Raw genomic sequence first — 23,147 nt, 5'->3', positions numbered from 1 at the left:
TATGGTGAAGTAAAGCAGACTCAAATCCCCATAGATATGTCTTAATGATTGGTCTAATTCTCACGTAGTTCAAAATTGGTAAGAATATTTAATATATCGAATTTAACTTTAATTTCTGTAACTATACTTTTATTATAGAGATTCTTTTGCGTTGTTAACATAACATATGTATTTAGCACTAACCTAAATCTTCTAAGCTGGCCAAACATCGTGAGTGTATTATTGGGTTTACGGCCTAAACTACTGTTAACAGCGATGGAACAACGCGTTCTAATCTTTATCAGTAACAACGTAAGAAAAGCATGTTTAATTAAATATACTCATTACCAAGTTGATTTTTAAATTTGATCTAAGTAGATAGCTTGCTCTGATCGAAGATTAATATTGATTAACTACATCCTAGAAGACAATATCACCAATTTAGTTGGATGGACAAACAACATATCTGTTTTCTCACAGAAATTATCCAGAGTTGCAATTTTGACATCAAATGTTCAATAAGAAGACGAATACTTGTTATACCCACTTTTTTTTCGTACTCTAAAGGTCAGTTGGCAGAACATATATAAATTGTTTTTTTTAAGTGCAAAGTATAAAAAATAATTAGCTATCCGCCTTCCGTGTATAATCGAACCCTGGAATTTAGCATCGTAAGTCCACAAACTAACCACTAATTCAGTGGGCGACGTAGATGTAAATAATTGAAGGTACTCTATAAATTCAATCACGACTTAGAAAAAATACCAAATCTGAAAAAACAAATTAATTAATTTTTGTTATTTTTTATCACTTTTTACTTCGTTGACTACTCATTCTGAAAATCTCGCCATAATTTATGAAAAGAACAATATGTAATGTATAGCAAGTCAATTAAATCCAAGAAAGCAAGTCCGATTTAAAGAGTAGTCAGTATTAGCCCTCACAACCTGAGCAGCATTCTTTAATCGAATCTCAAAATAAAATTCCTTGATGAATGTTCAAATTCCTTTCACATCTTTTAGTCATTTTTTTCTTCTGTCCACTCCATGAAGATTTCCAAAAATTAATTTCGATCAAATTAAAGCTGTTTCGTTGGAGAGCTTTTCTTTTATAAACTTAAAAATGTAATTTCACATTCATTAATTACTCTTAATTAATGAATGAAATAACGCTGTTTTTTTTTCGCACAATATACTCCATGTCCCCTTTTCTTTTATACGATTTGAAATTAAGTTAGAGTAACGGTTTATGCATCCTTCGTTAAATATTTTATTCACTGTTATCTGTTTGTAATGATATATTTTCTGATTTACGATAACGAAGAACCAGAAAATGAAATTATATTTGAATTTCTTTACATGACTGCAGTGTGCGTCTAACACATTTTTGTTTATTCGTTTGTTTTTAGAGTTTGTTTGTTTGTTTATCTGTTTGTGTGAGGGCAAAGCCACATTTATGTATCTGTTGTGTCCACCGTGGGAAATCGAACCCCGGTTTTTTGCTTTGTAAGTCCGAGAACTTACCGCCGCGGGGAATCGAACATCGGATTTCAGTGTTATAAGTACGTAATCTTACCCCTGTTCCACCAACTGACAGGAATTTTCTTTTTATGACAGAAGTTAGTTAACAGTTCATAAATAACAATATTGTGATGAGGAGTCTTGTTTTGACTGACTTGAGTGTTTTTAGAAAATTGGAATGTCACATACACTTCCACGTTTCATGAAATTGCAATATGTCATATTTTCATTCAATAATAATTTCCTTGTTCACAAAAATTAAAATATTTATTTATGAGAACTCTTTAAATAAATTTCATTAAAAACTTAGCATTTCTGAAGACAATATTTCAAAGAAATGACATTTCGATTGATCATTACACTTTAACTAATTCAGTGTTTGTGATAAGTATTGTTTTACTGCTGGCCTGGGATGGCATGGTAATTAGGGCACTCAACTCGCAACATGAGGTTCACGAATTCGGATCCCAATCCCAAACTTTCTCGCCTTTTCAACTGTGGGGAATTATAAAATGAAGGTTAATCCCATTATTCGTTAGTAAAGAGTAGCTCGAGAGTTTGCGGTGGGTTTTCTTGACCAGCTGCCTTCCCTCTAGACTATCACTTCAAAATTAACGACGGTTAACGCAGATAGCTCTCGTGTTGATTTGCGCGAAATTCATAAACAAACAATGTTTTAGTTGACATGTTTAATATTTTATTCCTCTGAAGTAAATAATTAAAGTAAATGATAAAAGTTCGAAACTAAGTTCAGACTATTTTTTCTAACGAATGCCGTTATGTGCAATTATACTTTTTTTTTGTAGCATTCCGAAGACAACGGAGTATTTTGATTATAAATCTTCAGTTAATAATTTTTTTTTATTGCAAGAAAGGACTTGGAGGTATGTTTAAAAGACAAGTGAGAGGCAGGATTCTGTAATGTATTACTTAAAAAACATGCTTAAGGATATTTGATTGAGCTGTTGCTCATTGAAAACATAAATTAAATTGTACACCTATCTTGCATCCGTTGTATTTTCGCGAGTCACGAACACAGTACATATTATCACAGTACAACAATACCCATGGTTAATATCCTGTCACGAACACAGGACATATTATCACAGTACAACATACCCATGGTTAATATCCTGTCACAAACACAGGACATATTATCACAGTACAACATACCCATGGTTAATATCATGTCTCGAACACAGGACATAATATAAAAGCTACTTCAGTGTACATTATACACAGGGTTAATAGTTTGTGTTTGTTAATTAAATTCTTTCATGTATGAGTTAGTTTTGTTGATGATTGTCTATTTAATAGAAGGTCATTACGTTTCTTGTGCAGTAGATTATTTTAAAATAGAATAATATACAAGCCATCTCAGAGTGTACAACAAATCTGGGTTAATGTTTGTGTTCATATTTTTGAACTCCATAACAATTTCAATTGTATTAATTCGCGTCTCAGTTACGGCTATTGAGAGAAGATTTCAGAGAGTGAATCATAAAAGTATCGTTTAGTCTTAGTCCCTTAAAAAGACCACATAGTATTGAAATCTATACGCACGTTAACTTCAGAAATATTACACAGAGTACTGAAATCAATATGCAAGTTAACTATTAGAGATATTACACAAAGTATTGAAATCTATACGCACGTTAACTATTAGAGACATTACACAAAGTATTGAAATCTATACGCACGTTAACTATTAGAGATATTACACAGAGTACTGAAATTAATATGCAAGTTAACTATTAGAGATATTACACAAATTATTTGAAATCTATACGTACGTTATCTATTAGAGATATTACACAAACTTGTGAAATATGTGCTGGACGCTAACATTAGAAATATTACACAGATTTCTGAAGTTTCTGCTGGACCCTAACATTAGAAATATTACACAGATTTTTGAAGTCTCTGCTGAACGCTAACATTGGAGATATTACAGTCTTGAAACCTGTGCTGAGCGCTAACATTAGCTAGCACCCGATTTTGCCACCGCTTTGTTGTTTGGTAACTGAACAATTATATCTTTTTGATGGAATAGTTACAAAACCGTTTCAATCACGGACATACATCTTCCCCATAGGGTTAATACTAGGGTGATTGACCCTATCATTGGTGTGACAGCGAAATATTTCCGTTATATTGTTTGTTTGTTTGTAATTAAGAACAAAGCTACACAATGGGCTATCTGTGCTCTGCCCACGCCGGGTATCGAAACCCGGATTCTAGTGTTGTAAGTCGGCAGACATACCGCTGTGCCACTGAAGGGGCTTCTACGTTATAAAAGCAGTACATGTGTAACTATATATGTGGGAGATATAGAAACTATTAGCAAAGCAGTACATGTGTAACTATATATATGGGAGATATAGAAACTATTAGCAAACAAAGCCCAAGTTACCCTTTTAAGTAACTGTAAGAAATCAGCGATCAAGGAGTTTTTAATAATCGATCTAGGCCTAGTAAAACATCAGAAAACACTCACCTTCAAAGTAGTTTCTGTGTTACTTGAAAACCGCTGTGGAAAGTTTGAAGAAAACTAAATATAAGCCAACTAAGACATTTGGAGCAGTAAAATGTGCTTATAACTGACATAAGTTAAGCTATATCTACCCAGATATGAATTAAAAAATATTGTTATGCCAGAGCAGAGACGTATTCCGGGAGATAATAAATCAATTAGTAATTGTTGTTTTTTTTGAAATCCAAAAGCTGTTTTATTATTGCATTTGGCTACAAAACATGTTTTCTATTGTATTACCTTTCCATGTGTTTCTACATTAAACTCAGATGAAGATATGACCAATCTTAACATAATTATATTGTCGTAATCGTGTTACTACAGAAACAAAACAACAACAACAAAAAAAAGCAATTCAAGGAATATCGGACTCTTAAAATTTCCATATGTGCAGATGTTGGTATTGTTATATATACTAATAATCAAATTCACCTTCAAACAAACAATACTTCAGTATAAATCGAAGAGAAGAACAAATGACAAAATTAATTTTTTGATTTATAAACTATACTTAATTTTACACTGGAAACAAAACAGTTTTTTTTTTCTTTTTGCTGATTTTAGAGGATTTCAATGTTTTGCGGAATACATTGTAAAGTCTACACTTCTTTCAAAACATCAATTTCTGACAGAGTTTCTTGTTTATATTAGATTAGAGTGTCATGTATATATATATTTGTCTTGTTTGACCTCTGGTGCTATTGATTATTTTAATAATTTGATCTAAATCTTAACGCATGGATGCTCATTGATTTATGTAAGACGTTGATTGTTATATAAGGTCACTTCATTAATCACCTAGCGGGAAAATGAGTAGCGCTTTACTTCTTTATTTATCTATTCGTATAGATATTAGCGAGAATCTGAGAGAGAGGAAAAGAAAGACGCGAAAAATGCTATCATCATCTTTTTCAGAAATTATAAGACAGGAAATTAAAGCAGAATTCTGTTTTTGAAACTAATTTATGCAAAACTGGGAAAATGTTGTGGAAAAGTTTTAATATAAAAACATATTGTTGATGTACTTAGCATATTATTATCTAAACTAAGCCTGATCTTCAATAATCTGTCTTCCTCCTAGCTACTTCTTAATAAACATCAGACCCATAGTGAAACATTTTGATTAATCTTTGCCATTATAGATTAATCCAAATCATATGTTAAATCCTGAACGTAACACCGAGACTAACCAACTAATGTTTTATAGCTCGACCATGTATATTTGTTTTTCTTATGTTTTTTTAAGTGTTTTAAACAACTTGCAGTCGTGGAAGAAGGTTACGATGTGCCATTTTCCTTTGTTCGATCTAAAATAAATTGGCATCATAAGATGAGTAAGTGATTTTTTTGTTTGCTCATGGCTTTATCCTACGTGCATCTCTGGCCTGTATTCTGCCAGTAGGATTTTGGAATTTCGGAATCGTCTAAAACCTTTTACGTATGAAGAAGCAAATATTGGTTTGGATGTTTTGAATTTCGTGCAAAGCTACTCGAGGGCTGTCTGCGCTAGCCGTCCCTAATTTAGTAGTGATAGACTAGAGAGAAGACAGCTAGTCATCACCACCCACCACCAATTCTTTTACCAACGAATAGTGGGATTGACCGTCACATTATAACGCCCTCACGGCTGATAGGGCGAATATATTGAAACCGTGACCCGCAGATTGCGGCTCGAGTGCCCTAGCCAACAGGGGTTATCTCATTAATTAATTGAAACTTCAAAGTAAATGTAAGTGCTAATTTTTATCTTGTTAATAAAAGAAAACAATTGATATATAAAGGCACCTGTTTGCAAACTTTCATTTAACATTTGACTTTGTAATGATTCAGATGGTTAATCTTCATAACTTTTAGTGAAAATGCATTTCCATCGCAGATGTAAAACATTTTATTCTTCTTATACCAGAAAACTGAGAAAGTCACAATATGTGTACAACCTTCATTTGCATATTAGCCATTTTAGAGCATTGATTAATTATCTGGTTTCAGAAAATATCATTTTGCTAATAAATCAATATACTTCTGTATTTTCTTTTTCTTAAAGTGTAGTTTCTAGTTACTTAAGCTGATGGATTTCCTGTGATACATTCCAACGTTGGCCTGTTTATTTGATATTTATTTTAAGTAGGACGACATCATCCGCGACGCTCACATACGGCATTTGATGTAATTTGGTTTTTTGGTCTTTAAAAACATTCGCGAATGTGAAGTTGAGTCAAAACTCTGCCTGGGGTCTGTGATAAAACTGTTAATGGATTGTGTACACTGATGTAGAGAGAAACAAAGTAATGTGAATAATATTTACCCAAGAACAGTAATAAGAAGATCATAAGTTACGTTTTCTAATGTAAACAAAATAAAATGACAACCAATAAGTTTTAATATGAATGTAAACCAAATTCAAATATTTTGAAATGTTTTCCGAAAAGCTGATGGAAAACGATTTTGTTATACCAGGTTCGTAAATGTATAAATATAACAACTAAATACATATATCGATGTTAATCGTTCTTATCTTTGTTTTGGTACTATCTTACCCCTACAACAAGCTTAGTGAGATATTACCTCAAAACGAAAATTTTTACACGACCAATATGTATTCATATATTTACTTAATTAATTATTACATTCGAGAACTAGGAAAACACTTTTGTTTAGTTAATTTCTGTAGAGATCATTCCAAAAATGAGTGAACTAAATAAGTCTTATAGTTAGCAGCATATCATAAATAAATGCTTTTCGATGTTACGATTGTGGTATGCGAGTATACCATGTGTTTGCTATCCCCTTGTTTTCATATGAAAAATTTTTAATTGTTAATTCATTCAGGTTTTTCTGTGGTTTTCACATAATCCATTGATCAAGAAAGTTGTTATGTTCCTAGAAGCTAGTTAAATGACGTAGTTAGATATTTTTCCGGCTCAGTTCTGCCCAACAGTTCTCATTGGGATTATAACCTGAAGACTGCTGGCCATGGTAATCTTGTAACGTCCTCCTGTCGAAATAATCCTGTACATTAAACGCACTTTTGGCAGTGTAATTGTCATCCTGGAATACAAAGCTATTGCCAAACCTTGCCGTAGCATATGGCAGTAATATCGTCTCCATGTGATGCCTGTAGAAGGCGCCATTGACGTTTACACCATGATGAATAGCTGCCCAAACATGTACTGCATCACCTCCTGTGTGTTACCTGTGAGAAAGACAGTCTTCTTTCATATGTTCTTCAGGCAAACGACGAACACGAATCGTTCCATCAGCTATAACACGCCGAAAACAGGACTCATCTGAAAAGATGACATGTTGCCAGTGTCCTAACTATAAGTTGGCATGTTGTATTGCCCAAGTAACATGGTGACGGCGGTGAATTCTGGTTAATATCGGTTTGCAGATAGCCCTTCTTGCAAAATAACCTTGTTTAGTCATTCTCCTATTCACTATTCTTCTGGATATCCTGGAATGAATGTTTTCATTCCATTCCTTTCGACCTTGACGTGTTAACCTGATCAAAACACTGTCATCTCGGGCAGTAGTTTTTCGGCGTCTACCAGTAGACTTTCCTGGAACAACGTTTCTACCTGTAGTCCGATAACGTTTCAGGATGATAGATACAGTACATTGGAGATATCCTACTATCCTGGCAATGTCCGTTTGCTTAATACTATTTCTGGACAGTCGAACAATTTGACGCCTATAACTTCTGACACGTGACGAGGCATGATTCTACACCAAGTTCAAAGAAATTATTTGAACAAAGCGTTGATATGTTTCGAAAAGATTATACCAAAAGTACACCCTTTTATACAAAATAGGTGTGTATGTGTGTTTTGACGAAATGTTCAAAACAACTTATACAGACCAGAATAACAAATCGTACATGTTTGTCCGATCACGCGCTATCTTCTCTGTTACTACTCGAGCTTTTACTCAATAACTACTCCTTGTATGTAGATAATAATATCATCAATATAGAACAGTATGCAAATATTTTGACCAAGACTGTACCTCAACTCACTTACACTTACTTTGGTGAAAACCATTGTCTTTGGATGACCCTCTAAAATATACCTGTACAGGTGAGAACCCATGTGTGTGTGGATTACTCACTTAAACTTACCTGGATATGTGAGAACCATGTGTGTGCGTGTGGCTTACTCACATTTACCTGGACAGGTGAGAACCATGTGTGTGTGGATTACTCACTTAAACTTACCTGGATATGAGAGAACCATGTGTGTGCGTGTGGCTTACTCACATTTACCTGGACAGGTGAGAACCACGCGTATGTGTGTGGATTACCCATTTATATTTACACACACCATTACAGACTACAACATGCACTTATGCAGAGGCAGCACGGCCACAATCACTAAACAAAGAAACGCTAATTCCAACAAAACAAATCCAGAAACAACCTAACATTTCAAATGTACAACAAAACAAAAATCCAATCATAGTAAACCAACCAACAAACACACTTGAAACCGAACCAAATCCCATCTTCGAAGCCATTAAAAATACATTCATAGATTTCATAGAACAGCACAGAAACCCCAAAACAGTACAGATAGTTTCACACTCATAAAGGAAATAGCTAAACAACACTTTATACTTGTTATTCCCCACATCATACACTTATTCTTGGGCCCAAATACCATACAATCATGTAAAAATAAAAGTCCCCCATTCTAGAGCTTCACCTACACCGGTGAATAACATTCATAGACATGACATTGAAAAGGAAAATAAAAATAGGCAATAAAGCAAAAAGACTACAAGCCTCTATTAAAATAACAATCAAAGAGAGCGGAAGAAGTCAAACTACACCTGAGCCCCCCCCCCCCAGGTCTACACAAGACGTAAATCCTGATGATGATCCAGCGAGCACTTCTACTGAAGAGAGTGCAAGGAAGACAAAAAGCTAACATGAAAGATGTTTCGTTTTCCTTTTTTTGTTCCTCTTCAGACAAATATTTGCTTTCAGCTAGACTCTTTATCCTGAACAAACAAAACTAGTGCAAAATACATACAAAGTTGGATACTTGCTTCAAAAACAACTTTTTCAGTATATTCTCACTAGGCCAGTGGATCTTGGAGTCGCAGAATTTCTGACATCTCATGAGGATCATCAGAAATAATTGAAGACACACTTAACCTCTCATAAACGTTTCACACAAGTGTTTTATATATCATCCTAAATACGCCCACGTTAAAACATAAATAATTACTTATATTGTTTTACAATGTCCTAGGGGTTTATAACTTCTCAAAAAAAATCTTATATTTCATCCTAAACACGCCCACATTGAGACACAAATTATTATCTATGTTATTATACAATATCCTATGGGTTTAAAAATTCTCAAAACATGTTATATTTCATGTTAAGTATGCCTAAGTTGAGATATGAATAATTATTTATATTGTTTCACAATGTCCTAGTGATTTACGAATTCTAAAAAACTTATATTTAGTTCTAAACATGCCAAAACTGAGACATAAGTTATTATTTATGTAGCTTTACAATGTTAGCTAAGCTACAAGAGCTATCTGCGCTAACCGTCCCTAATTCAGCAGTGTAAGACTAGAGGGAAGGTAGCTAGTCATCACCACCCACCGCCAACTCTTGGGCTACTCTTTTACTAACGAATAGTAGGATTGACCGTCACATTATAATGCCCCCACAGCTGAAAGGGCGAACATGTTTGGTGGAACGGGAATTCGAACCCACGACCCTCAGATTACGAGTCGAGCGCCCTAACCACCTGCCCATGCCAGGCCTGTTCCATGGGTTTAAAAATTCTCAAAAAACTCGAAGTCACTGTATTTTCAAATGACAATCAAGGGTACCTTGAAAGTCAACTGTACTTCTCGTTGTTGACTGCCTTTAGAAGGGTGTTGCTTATTGAATTTCGCAAAGCTAGTCGAGGGCTATATGCTCTAGCCGTCCCTAATTTTGAAATGATAGACAAAAGGGAGGGCAGATAATCACAACCATCCATCTCTAACTTGTGGGCTACTCCAATCGAATAATGGGATTTCACCGTCATTTTTATAACGCACCCACGGACGCAAATTATGGACCTTTACATTTGTTTTCTTTTTGTTGATGTTGTTGTTGTTGTTTAGCGCAAAGCTGCACAACAAGCTATTTATCTGTACTGTGCCCACCGCGAGTATGAAAACCCAATTCTAAATGATATAACTTTCATATTTACCACTGAGCCCCCGGGGATACAGACCTTTAGAAATAATTTAGGTGGTTTAAGAGAAACATGGCTGTTATTTCTCTGAATGTGTTTCTTTGTTTGTTTTTTTTTTGTAATTTTGCGCTAAGCGATACAAAGACAATATTCGCGTAAATGTCCCTAATTTTATGCCAATATCCTAGTGATAAGACAGCTAGTCAAAGAAGCACCCACTGCCAAAACTTCTTTTATTTTAACTTGACCTAAAAATGGAATTTCACCCTCGATCTTATAACGCACTAACGGTGTAGTAGTATAGTCAGCTAGCTTAATTAAACATGGTATCTGTTGTTAACCATATAAATGGAACAATATTTATAGAGAGAACTAAAAAAAAATGTGATACATTCTAGGAAACATCGTCATTCTGATATACTTTCATTTTAAAGTCATGATTTTAGAATAATGATTTGATTTAATTGTCTCTCAAGCACTTTTTTATAAAGCTTACGTAACGTTAAGTCTAGTTTTTTATGATTTGTACGTTAGAGATACAGTCGTTTACAAGTTGAATGATTATCTTACCAGTATGTTCTGCTTTCTTATAATCAACATTGCAGCGTTCGCAACAAAATACTGCACAGAAAATGGTGTCTGGTGGAAGAATGATGAGAACGTGTCCTGGACTAATTACAGTATGTGTATCAAGGATAGCGAGTCGGACTTAGACTTCTCGTTAAAGGTAAGTAATGTATATATATACACTGAAAGCAGATTGTTTTTGTTGTTGTTTTTTCTTACTAATGCAGAAAACTAAAACGTCTTCCAAACAGAATTTACTATAGCCTATTAATTCGTATATGGTCCTAGTTTTAGTGCCTCAGTGAAATTGATGGCGTATATTAAGTTATATATTTTTTTACTTCATTGTTAGGATATACAGTAAACGTAACGATAAACATAACAAACTCAATGATAATTTAAGTGTTATTCCTCCTTAAACAGAGAGATGTACACATCAGGACAGATTTTCTCTAATAATATACTTGCGACGTTTATGAAATATCATTGCTCAGTGAATTTCAAGAGTTTGATACAATAACAGAAATATTAACTTATGGCAACTTAAACAGAAACAACGCGTTCCCCGGTAGGACAGTGGTAATTTTATGGCCTTAAAACGCTAAAGGCCGGGGTTCAATTCCCCGCGGTAGACATGGCAAATAGTCCAATGTGGCTTTGCTCCAAAACAAACAAAAACAATGCGGGTTTCGGATCGTTTCTCTGCTTACTAAACAAACTAAGTTTTCGCGTTCAAGTACCTGAAGTTTCGGCCTCCAGTTCACATACTTATTTGTAGGAAAATTTCTAGTAGAGCCATTATATATGTCAACATCAAATAACTAAATTATTAGCCAGAAATGAAACTATATTGGTACCAAATAAAGAACACGTTCAACATTATCCAAAACGTTAAAAGCATTAAAAATCACTATAAAATAATGATAACCCTGTGATTACGAAATAATGCAGACATAACTTACAGCCTCGTGGACAGTGAAATAATAACGGGAAAAAAGAGGTGAAATGAAACAATAACAAAGAACTGATCTGAGAAAACGTAATCAACCCCTTCTTATCCTCACGCGTTAGGATAAATGTGTGAATTAAGTCGAGTCACATTAAAAGATTATCATTCTGATTTTTTCCGTAAAATAGCATAATATTTAAAGTTTAATCTTAATCCAAAAACGTAAAAGACAGTGGAATAAGTTTATAAACTCAAAAATTGTTCAACAAAAATCGCCAACTTAAGAGCTTCCGATTGACTGGAGAGAGAGTAACCTCAATGAGATTTGAGTAATGTTTGCTTCTAGATAATATGTTTACAGAGTAGCACATGTATAACTTGAAGGTTTTGTTCTACACTTAATGAAACCCAGGATAGCGCGGTTGACTGATCTTTTCCGTCTCCGGAAGATATCTCGAAAGTCGAAAGCTTTCTGTGGATTTTACACAACATGTGCGGAAGGGGACTAATTACGTCTGCACGGTTTCCAATAAGTTGCCTCATTTACTCACGCGGAACGCAAATAACGTCATTAATTTGATTTTGCCGTGTTATCCTCTCATTTCTTATCAACCAAACATTAAGACGCTGAACTTTATACACTCTGGGAATTTCTCTCCTTTTTTTGTTTTTCTTTTTATGCAAATTGCCACTTTAAATTTGACTCATTAGGGTCGTCTTGAAAATCAATCGTTCTCTTCAGTAAAGATTATTTAATGGATTTCTTACTTCATAGTTTATTTTAACTACATGTTCTTTCCGTCTTTTAATAGAATTCAATCCGCATTTTGATTTCTGCAAACAGATACGTTGAAAGGCCATCAAGAATCTGCCTTAAAAGTTCTTATTCCACAATGTAGTTTGAAAGGTTTTCATTTCAGGATAATAGTACAAAGGCTACAGTGAATCGTACGAAGTTCTTCTATCGATTATATAATAAACCATTTTTTAAAGATTTTGAAAGGTTTTCGATCTTGTTATGCATGGACTTGCTATTTTTGCCACTCAATTAGCACCTCCTGCAATGTTAAGCCTACCAGTGTTGAATATTTTGTTTGAATTATTTGCACATAGTTATTGGTAAATTAGTCACAGACAATTTTTTTACAGTATAATGTCAAGGAGTTGCTTATTAGTTTTAAGTAATTAATAAAGAAATTAGTGTAATACCACAACCATTTATGCAACCAGAACAGTGTCTTACCATACAGATGGAATGAAGTTATGACATTTAGTCTATCAAAACTTACGTGGTACATGGGTGAGCTTGTCTCCATAAAACCGGAGGTTTGAATGATTTAGATATTGGCTTTTAATGCAATGGCTTGTGTGAAACAAAATAATATTCAGTTAGTGCTTCTGGACAACAATTTTAGAAAAGAAAAACTGAGAAATATAAAAAAGAAAGAAAATTACGCTAAAAAAATTGTTTATACAGAAATCCAAGCAGGTATCAAAATGCAACTGAAGATAAAGGAAAAATGTGAACTTAAACGTTTCAAGGTGGTGTATTTATAAAAATACACAAAAAGAATCCTAAGATACGTTAGGTCAGTTTGAACTCTTATCAAATGCTGAGTGTGGTGTCATCTCTGATAGCTGAGCCCAATCCCATATTTGCATAAACTCTAATTTCTTAAGAACTTGTTGTATCGACAATCTCACGTTGAATAAAAAGAAACAGTCTAAACTGACGTAGAGTCAGCACATCTGAGAGTAATGTTTGCAAAAGATCAGTAAGTAGCAGATTAGGTTCAAACTAGATGCACAGGAGAATTATGAAATGTTATATATAATTTTCAATACAAGTTTATAGAACAATAACTAGGAGAAAAAATACTTTCCAGGCCATTGAAGGTGAGTCAGTTAAGTTAGTTATCATTTGAAGACTCTAAATCAGTCTTAATTAGACTCCCTTTAAAAATTGGAGCGGTTACCCAACTAATCAATAAAGGTAAACTAATAATCAAATCATTTTTAACAACTAGAACTATTATCATAATGCTCTCACAAATTCCAGTAATTCTAAGAAATACTCCAAACGAAAAACTACACTGCTACACTTAGAGAAACTGGTAAACCTAATTCATTTCACGAAATGTCATCACAGTATTTCCTGCGTACATGTAGTACATTCCCTGCTTTAATACTTTTCCACAAGAAAGATGGGCTATTGTTCCTGCTTGCTAGAGCTCACGAAATGTGCTCCGACAACATTTATCGTATTGATAACTCCTGCTAACGATTGAAATCATGCTTGTTATCAAAGTTTCCGCCCATTACACGATGTGATTCCGGTTGTGTTCGTTGAGTACACGTACAAAGAACATCTTCAGTAGCCATTTTCTTTCTCCGTATATTTCCGTCTTACGTTACCCGAACCTTCGAAACGATACTCAATTTGTAAGTCGTCCGTAGGTAATAATTTGGCTTCAAGGTTACACTGCTCCTGTAGCTTAGCAGCTAATTCCTAACATGTAAGGCTTTGTGGAAGTTCTTTCAAGTGCTAATATCTGTAGAAAGGGGGTGCAAGAAACAAAAGGTAGCACGGTTTAGGATTAAATATTCAAACTTTTGTTGATTAATGAATCAATTTGACGAAGTGATGATGATCTATCTTTGTTATTATTCTTTGAATGGATCGGCTGCGAGTTGTTTAATAAGAATAACTTAATCTAATCTGTTAGTTTGTCGAGTTTCAAACATTCCGGATTATTAACTCGTTGAGTTTCAAACGTTTCAGAGAGTTAACTTGTTGGGTTTCAAACATCCCGTGATTACTTCAGAGAAAGTAATATAAGGCGCTGACTTTTTCCTTAAATACACTTACCTTTACGTAGCAAACAAACAATCCACATGAAAATCTTGAGAATGAAAAGAAATGAACGGGATGAAGCTTAGCTTATACCCCGAGTAGCCGTAGGAAAAGTGTAAATCACGTAGTTACCAGTAAGTTTTTAACTTTAAAATAAATAATTATTGTTAACTACTTACATGAACATACACCTCATCAAGTTCGTTCAAAATTAATGTTTTGAACTAGTAGTACATATGAGGTTCTAACTAAACCATCACTTCACAGTTTCGTAATTCTAACGTTTAGTTCTGTTTCCGCTAACACTGAAAAATGATGAATAGTTTTAGTAAAACTACTACTATTAAGTAATGCAAAACACGTAGGTTCTACCGTGTTTTTGATATATTTAGTAAACTCAAGCGTATTTTGAAAATTAGCTCAACAGGGTATGTTTGTCTATTGTACTTGTATTTTTCCAAAGAAATCAAATCAAAATTGCAAAAACTTGATAAATAAACTGAAATTTCTATGGTTGTTATGCATAACTCTATTGTAGTGTAAAATCAGATGAGATCATAAAATTTGTATTGTTCTTATTTCTTTCTAGCACCATATTCTCACGATCAAACTTATTTCCAAAATCGGATACATTGTATCTTTATCGACTCTTCTCATAGCCGTATTGATTTTGGCTTTAGTCCGGTAGGTAAATTATATTTCATTAATATTCTGGTAAAATCTTTTTAGCTATTTCAGTTCTGCAAAATTACTTAAGTTCCCTATCGTTTTTTATTTATTATTTTATTCTTACCTTTACTCACATAAGCAATTCATAATTAATTTTCTTCATGGTTCTTCCTGCCAATTTTTACTTCTGGCGTAAGCCAAAATATATTACTTCACTTTTTTTTTTTGTCTGAAGAGTTTGATTTTTCTTTTCTCAGCTAATTGCCCCCCAGTAGCACAGCGGTATGTCTGCGGACTTACAACGCTAGAATCCGGGTTTCGATACCCGTGGTGGGCAGAGCACAGATAGTCCAATGCTTTGTGCTTAACTTCAAACAAACTCAGCTAATTAAATCAAATTCTGTTCATTTGCTATCATGTTATGCTTTGGTTACTTTAATTGTAACGAGGATAAAATAAAATTATTACTACCTATGTATTTCTTACTTTGCCTATTTAGATTCTGGCTTAAGTCAAACTAGTCCTTCCAATTCTATTAGTTTTCTGTCAATTTTCATCCTGCCTTTTTTGTTTTAGATAAATGTTATTTCTATTTGTCAGCACTAGGTGAGAGTTTTTTTGCATTTTAACTTTAAAAAGTAACTAATTAAAATTGCATCAATTTTCTTAAATATTTTTTAACTTCGTTCAATATTTTTTTCATTTCAAGAGTAAATCTAAAGTTGAGTTTCTGAATTATTGTTAATCAAGATTGTCACTAGTTGTAATGATTTTCATCGTTTCCAATGTTTTTGCATATCAGGGTATATTTATGATACCAGAGCAACTGTATTATACTTAATGCCTATTCTTTTCTCAGGCGACTTCGCTGTCCCAGAAACAACCTTCACATTCAACTGTTCATTTCGTTCATCTTGAGAGCACTGATATCTCTCTTAAAAGACGCGTTATTTGTAGCTGGTGTTGGACTCCGCAGCAACATGATGTTAAAATATGGCTCAATGGTCTTCTTGGAAAGTGAACACGTAAGTATCAGCCATTGTGTTTCCCTTAATAGTATATGTGATGAATAGGTCTTCTTTTCTTTCCATTCGCAATCGGCGGGTTGCAGAAACGAAAACTGTCACCGAATATGTTCACCCTTTCAGCCGTGCGAGAGTCAATAATGCGATAGTCAATCTCCCCATTCGTTGATAGAAAGTAGCCCAAGAGTTGGCAGTGGATGGTTCTGACCATCTGCCTTCCCTCTAGTCTATCACTTCAAAAATAAGGACAGCTAGCTTTGAGAGAAATTCAATAAACAGATTTTTTTTTACTGCAGTGAAAAGCAAACATTTCCTTTCCTTTCTGGGGTTAGATGCTTGGCTTCACCTAATGGTCCAGAAGGTTTGTAGAGTTTGTTTGATGCAAGTTTATATAAATCAATATGATATCGATTGTTAGATGGTGTAACTCTTTCACTGTGACTTTTATAGATAAACGACTTTTACTACCTCGTGACAGTCCATATCACAACGTCCGGTCATGCTCTCTCCGACAATGCCACATCTTGATAATAGCTCCGCAGTGTAGTTTGCATTGAAAATGGCTCTGGCGTAAGGGTGTTATGTTCAGAGCACACCACTCCTCCTTACTTGCCTTCCATAATACATCTGGTGTATCAGAACGATGGTTTCTTAGCGGCACTTTAAAAAGTCCGATTGCATAGAAATCCATAGGCACTGCGTCCGACGACTTGACTGTTGTGCCTTTTCCACTAATATTTGCATTCGTGGATTGCCACCTGTTACAAAACAATGGGGCATGACTTGTCGCTGATCTCTTTCTGGATGGTCCTAGTACTCTAAGCTAACCCATATTGATTTGGTTTCCAATGCCATTAAGTACAAAGGATATCCATTTCTTGAGAATTCTAAATCCCTGATCCGAACACATTTTTATGATCTTAGTGTATGAATATTGTGTGTTGAAAAGGGGTTGCTACGTGCTTTCCCGAAAGTGTTCAATTTTCGGTGGCATTACACTACCTACGAAACGTCAATCAATTTCAAAATATAGTTTTGATAAATAACTTTCTACAGCAACTTTATATTGGCTGTGTTTGTCACGTGACTTGCTGATTTGCATATTCAAAATCGTTTCAATACTCAGCTTTGTACTTTGGTATACTTGCCTCATAATGAATAACTCAGGCAAAAATGCAGAACACAAATTCATATTAAAGAATTTGATGAAAAAACAAGTTGAAATGTGTTTTATTTCGTTTTCTATATTATTTCATATAGTGTAAACTTTTTCTTACAATTGGTCTTAATTTGCAGCCTTCTCAGTGTTTTGTTTTTCTTTTATACAATGGAAACTTAATTTGTACATGAAATGCATTCGTTTTCAACAGTCTTTAGTTGCATTTTCATTACTATTAATTTTACTTTACTTTCTGTAACAAGAAAAAAACATGAAATTTTCATCTTTTTTTTTCCAACATATTTGTTAGTTATATTAAAAATTAGGGTGGTTTAGAAATTGTAAAGTGTTTTCTGCATAAATTCCCTGAAGGGGTTTGTATCTATCTTTGAGATCGTGCTTAATTTGAAATTACCTTAACAAACATATAATAAACAAGATAATTTATGTATTTCAGGTGCTGAGCGCATTAGTTATCTTATCTCTTTTAATTCTTTGGGTAGATTTAATGGGTCTTCCAATATTAAATTATTCTGTACGCGTTCATTCAGTATAGTCTTTTTTTGTCATTTATTAGAATAATTCAAAAATTTAATTTTACGAGCAATTAACCGACGTATATCAAATATAGTTTTTAAAGTTCAGTTTATAAAATTACTGTAAAGTTTGGTAGTTAAAACTCCGTGTTCTTTATTTCTCACATTGATAGCTAATTTTTTAAGTGAATTTTTTTCAACCAGACGCTATAGCGGATGTTCTAGTAACTTACCGATGGTGGCTGTTTAATTAATTTAGTGTAGCATAAAATCATTGCATATCTTTTTAAATTTATTATAATTTTTATCTAACGTTTTGGATAAATGTTTCATATTCTTGTATAGATTTTAGAATTAATATTTTATAAATTTGGTACAAATAAAAACGAAACTCAGAATTTGTTATTGCAATTTTCAAAAATTAACTTCGTGTTTCATCTTGCACTGATGTAAATTTTTCTAATTAAAGTAACAGTAGTTGACAAGACAACTGAAAAACACACAATACAACTAGTCCATCCTGCAACTTTTCGCTAAATAAACAAAGTGGAGTATGCACGTATACTGTGGAATGATTGTATAAAACCTGCAAATCATTAAATATCGGAACGAAATGAAAAGATTGGTGTAGACGCTCGCTAATGAAACTTTAACCAATCGATCACAAATCTGGAAAGAAAAGTTTTAAGGTTAGCTATACTCAAGTGTTAGATCATTCTGAAATATTCACCCAAGACTCTATTTGTTTTTATTTTGTGTGTATTTTAATATAATTACAAAATATATGTTATTCAGGACAGTTGTTTATAATGTATAATACACTCTTTAGTAATCCATAATACCAAATGTAGTTCTTTCGTGATGATGATAAGTATAAATATATATAGTAGTTCGGCTTTTATATCTTCAGTTCGAAAACATTAAAACAACGAAAGACGTACTTCTCTTTTCAGTCCAACAGTTCTTTGTAGAATCTTTTTGTGGAAACCGCCAGTACTTAGAAAGGTAGCAATTAATATTCTGAAAAATAATGTAGCTGGTAGTGGATCTACCTTCTATAGTTGTTAACTAGTTCAGGAATATACTACAAAGATCGTTCAAGGAAGCATACAAACCGTAACATATCAACCTTCTGCCAGTCATTTTTTTATCAAAACAATATGTATCACAATTCACTAGAAATATGTGAAATTCTGCATGTATTCTGACATCTATATAACAGATTTGTCTATTCTTACTTACAGCTTTTGTTGTCTTGAAAACTTAAAGATTGATGCATTTCCTTAAAACCAACATTACACAACAAAGGATATGCACATGAATACTTGTAACAAATTATCAAATAAGACAGTAATGACTCAACTTGTAAGTTAAATCTCCGGAATGAATGAATACGTTTCAACAGCCGAAGACTAGTTGGAATGTCACTGTTACTCCTAGCCTGATTTATTTCGAACATTAAAGGAAAGTTTTACAGTTTTTTCGAATTTCTTTGAGAGAAAATAGTAATGATTATTTTAGTTATAACTTAGGACCATGTAATACTGAGAAACGGAAAATTTATTTGAAACCTTACGACTTTCAATCTACATAGTTGCCTTTGATAGATCTGATAAACTAGACCTATTAAGTAATTTAATTTAATTTTTTCTTCCGTAAAGTGATCAAAATACCATGATTTACAGAAAACAAAACTTCGAAAACGTTTTATTCGAGTAATAAAAGTTGTATTTCACGAAAGACTGCTGCAAAGCGTTTGAAACAAAATGCTTAGAACTTTTTAAAAATTTTATTATTTTTCATGTTTGAAAAAGCATCTTGTCACTTAAATGCTATTGGCTCTAGAAGTTAATGTTAATACGTCTTTTAGAGACTCCAGATTGGTATCCCTAAAAATAGAAAAACACATATAGCTATGTTTCCAGAATCTCAAATACGAGCCAAGAGTAATCATTACTAAATATTCATTAAATAAGAGCTTAGTCCGTGATATATCTTGACTGTATGAGAAAGTATAAGTATGCTAACTTATTTATGTTGCTTAAGGAAAATAGTTATGTGATAATAATAATAACCATAAAACGAGATAATAAATGGGGGGAATATTTATTGTCGTGTGAGTAACACAATAAATATTAAGCTGTGTTTCGGTTTATGACGTACAAACGTTGATAGCCTACTCACAAGTTCCTCCAGATATGAATTTAGATGCGTGAAGACGACGTCGCATACATGTAGTTCAAACAATTTTGTATTGTTTGTTTGTTTTTTAATTATGCACAAAGCTACACAAGGGCTATCTGTGCTCTGCCCACCACGGGTATCGAAACCCGATTCTAGCGTTGTATGTCCGCAGACATACCGCTTTGCCACTGGGGGGCTTTAGCGTTGTAAGTCAGCAGACATGCCCCTGTGCCACTGGGGGGTAGATACAATTTAAAAGTAACTGTTACATCCCACTATTCGATCATAGAAGATCACGAGTTGGAGGTGGGTTAAGTTGTCTTCACTTTAGCCAATCAAATGAAAATTAGGGACGACAAGAACATATAGCCCGCTGATAGCTTTTTGCGAAATTCAACAAACAAACATTAACTCATTAAATCAAATCTACCCAATACAGTAAGACATACTTTATTTGGTTAATACCGGATTGAATTTAAAGTTTTTATTTTGATGTCGGATAAATACGATCCAGTGCATTCAGCACGTTCACATGTATGACTTTATTCACGCGTTAATGACGCTGCAAATATTAACCTTACTGACAGAAAGAGTCGTGGTATTACTTTCATGGTCCTCCTACTGGGTTAACGGTAAGTTTATGCACTTTGTACAACACTAAAATCCTCGGTTCGTTTTCAGTGATGTACAGAGCGCAGAAACATTTCTATAGCTTTGCGCTTATACATACAAATTACTTTCATGTAATATATGTACCATACTAAACTACAACCAAAATGTTCAAGAAAACTAGTAAATAGATATTAAATTTTAAATATGGAACCCAATAACATCAGAGAATAGAATTATGGTAAAATTGTCGTAACTTAAGCTACATCTACGGTATTGGGGCAAGTGTCTGGTTTTAGGAAAGAATGCTTTCTCAAGATAGAACAAAAAACGACATATCTTAATAGCATTTATTAGTATCTAATTTACATGTATAAAACGGATGGTTGTGTATAAATAGCCGCATGCTTTGTACAGGATTATCCCCTAGTGGGGCCCGGCATGGCCAGGTGGATAAGGCGCTCGACTCACAATCTGAGGGTCGCGGGTTCGAATCCGCATCCCACCAAACATGCTCGCCTTTTCAGCCGTGGGGGGCGTTATAATGTGACGGTCAATCCCACTATTCGTTGGTAAAAGAGTAGCCCAAGAGTTGGCGGTGGGTGGTGATGACTAGCTGCCTTCCCTCTAGCCTTACACTGCTAAATTAGGGACGGCTAGCGCAGATAGACCTCGTGTAGCTTTGCGCGAAATTCCAAAAAACAAAACAAAAACAAACAATCGCCTAGTGGCTCAGTGGTAAGTCTAATGCCAAAAATCGGGTTTCGATACACGTGCTGGCACAGTACAGATAGTCCATTGTGTAGCTTTATGCTTAATTACAAACAAACAAAAGTATACAAGATTTCTATAGTAATCATGTAAACACATTTTTAAGTGGTTCAAATTATATTTTACAAGTAGTTGCCCGTTGAAATATTTCAATGCTAATTTTCCTGAAAAATAGTGATATGCAATATGTTTGTCATTCCATGTGTTATTTTAATAAGGAAGATTGCTTTACCTTTGGTTTTAAGCAAAGGAGAATGTCTATAATGCATTGTTGGCAAAAATGTTTGTGTTTCGATGCAGATGATGTACCCAGCAAAATAAAACGATTAGCTTCGCTAAATAGCCGTAGAGATTTATTCCGCTGGATGCCACCGTTTCTAGTCATTTACTGAGCGCAAAAAACAAACAAACAAAAGACCGCTACCGTAGTGAGGGTTTTTGATAGTTGTCACTTCTATAAGAAATTTCAGAAGAGATATATTCAATTCTATTCAAATAAATTTATTGGACATGGTACAATAGAATCATGCATCTATACAATACCGGCATGGGAGAATATAAATATACATAAACTGAACAACAAAACGTATATACTCGAGCATGTTTCTATTTTCATGAGTTTTTTCTGTTTATGCTTCTATCTTCAATATATGTTTTTTCAATCAGTCGACTAAGGAAGTCCCTTTTTTTCCCAAAATTCCCTCACAAAAAGAAACATTTTTGTTTTAATAAGTTTTTCTCAGATTGATTGTTCAGGACATATCAAGACTAATAATACATTATTAAATTTTATGAATTACAAAAAATTAACAGCTTTCCTGTGGTTTTTGAAGTTAAGCACAAAGCTACACAATGGGATATATGTGCTCTGCCCATCAAGGGTATCGGAACTCGGTTTCTAGTATGGTAAGTTCGCAGACATACCGCTGTGTCACTGGGGGGCTAATTTTCCTATCATGTACTCTTGGAAATAAGATTTTGATACTTTTTTTTTCTTACGATTAACCAGGATATACAAGGTGTGACAGACAGACATTTGGTGATTATATATACATATATATATATATATATATTTCTTTGGTAAAAATCATCACAAGAGAGTCATTTTGGTTTTAGATTCAATAGTTACATTTGACTTATGATATTAAAGAAAAAAAACGAAAAATGTTTGAATGCTTATAAATATTTTATAGTTTTTAACGAAAATTATATACATAGTGTACAAAATCTTGTACAGTTCTGAAGGAACTTAATTTACTATAGACCTATAAAGAGATTATACTTTATCACTAACTGGTTAGATGAGACCATATATGTGACCAAGTGACCTGAGGCATATGCAATACCAAATCAGGAAGCTACAACTGTAGCTTCGGCTATTAATGATTTCTTCTTCAGGTTTGGTATGTCATACGAACTGCATTCAGGTCAAGGCCCTAACTTTGAATCGGCTGTGTTCCACGAATGCTGCAAGTTGTTTGGCATCCGAAAGACCAGGACAACGCCACTTCACCCACATTCTGATGGGATGGTAGAAAAGTACAACTGGACACTGGGACAGGAATTGGCAAAGTTTTGTTACAGCCGCC

At 33.9% G+C, this 23,147-nt stretch overlaps 1 protein-coding gene across 1 annotated transcript in view; it reads left to right on the top strand.

The window, feature by feature from the left end:
* Window positions 1-23,147, top strand: part of LOC106465012 (parathyroid hormone/parathyroid hormone-related peptide receptor-like) — a gene marked incomplete at its 3' end in the record, with an annotated part of 131,831 nt that overhangs the window by 81,264 nt on the left and 27,420 nt on the right. The window contains 3 exon segments of the mRNA XM_022392836.1: window positions 10,841-10,962; window positions 15,195-15,289; window positions 16,134-16,299. Of these exon segments, the coding sequence (XP_022248544.1) occupies window positions 10,841-10,962; window positions 15,195-15,289; window positions 16,134-16,299 (383 nt within the window).

Source organism: Limulus polyphemus, unplaced genomic scaffold (assembly GCF_000517525.1).
Source record: "Limulus polyphemus unplaced genomic scaffold, Limulus_polyphemus-2.1.2 Scaffold1811, whole genome shotgun sequence".
NCBI classification, from domain to species: Eukaryota; Metazoa; Arthropoda; class Merostomata; order Xiphosura; family Limulidae; genus Limulus; species Limulus polyphemus.
This window is presented reverse-complemented; position numbering and strand designations above follow the sequence as displayed.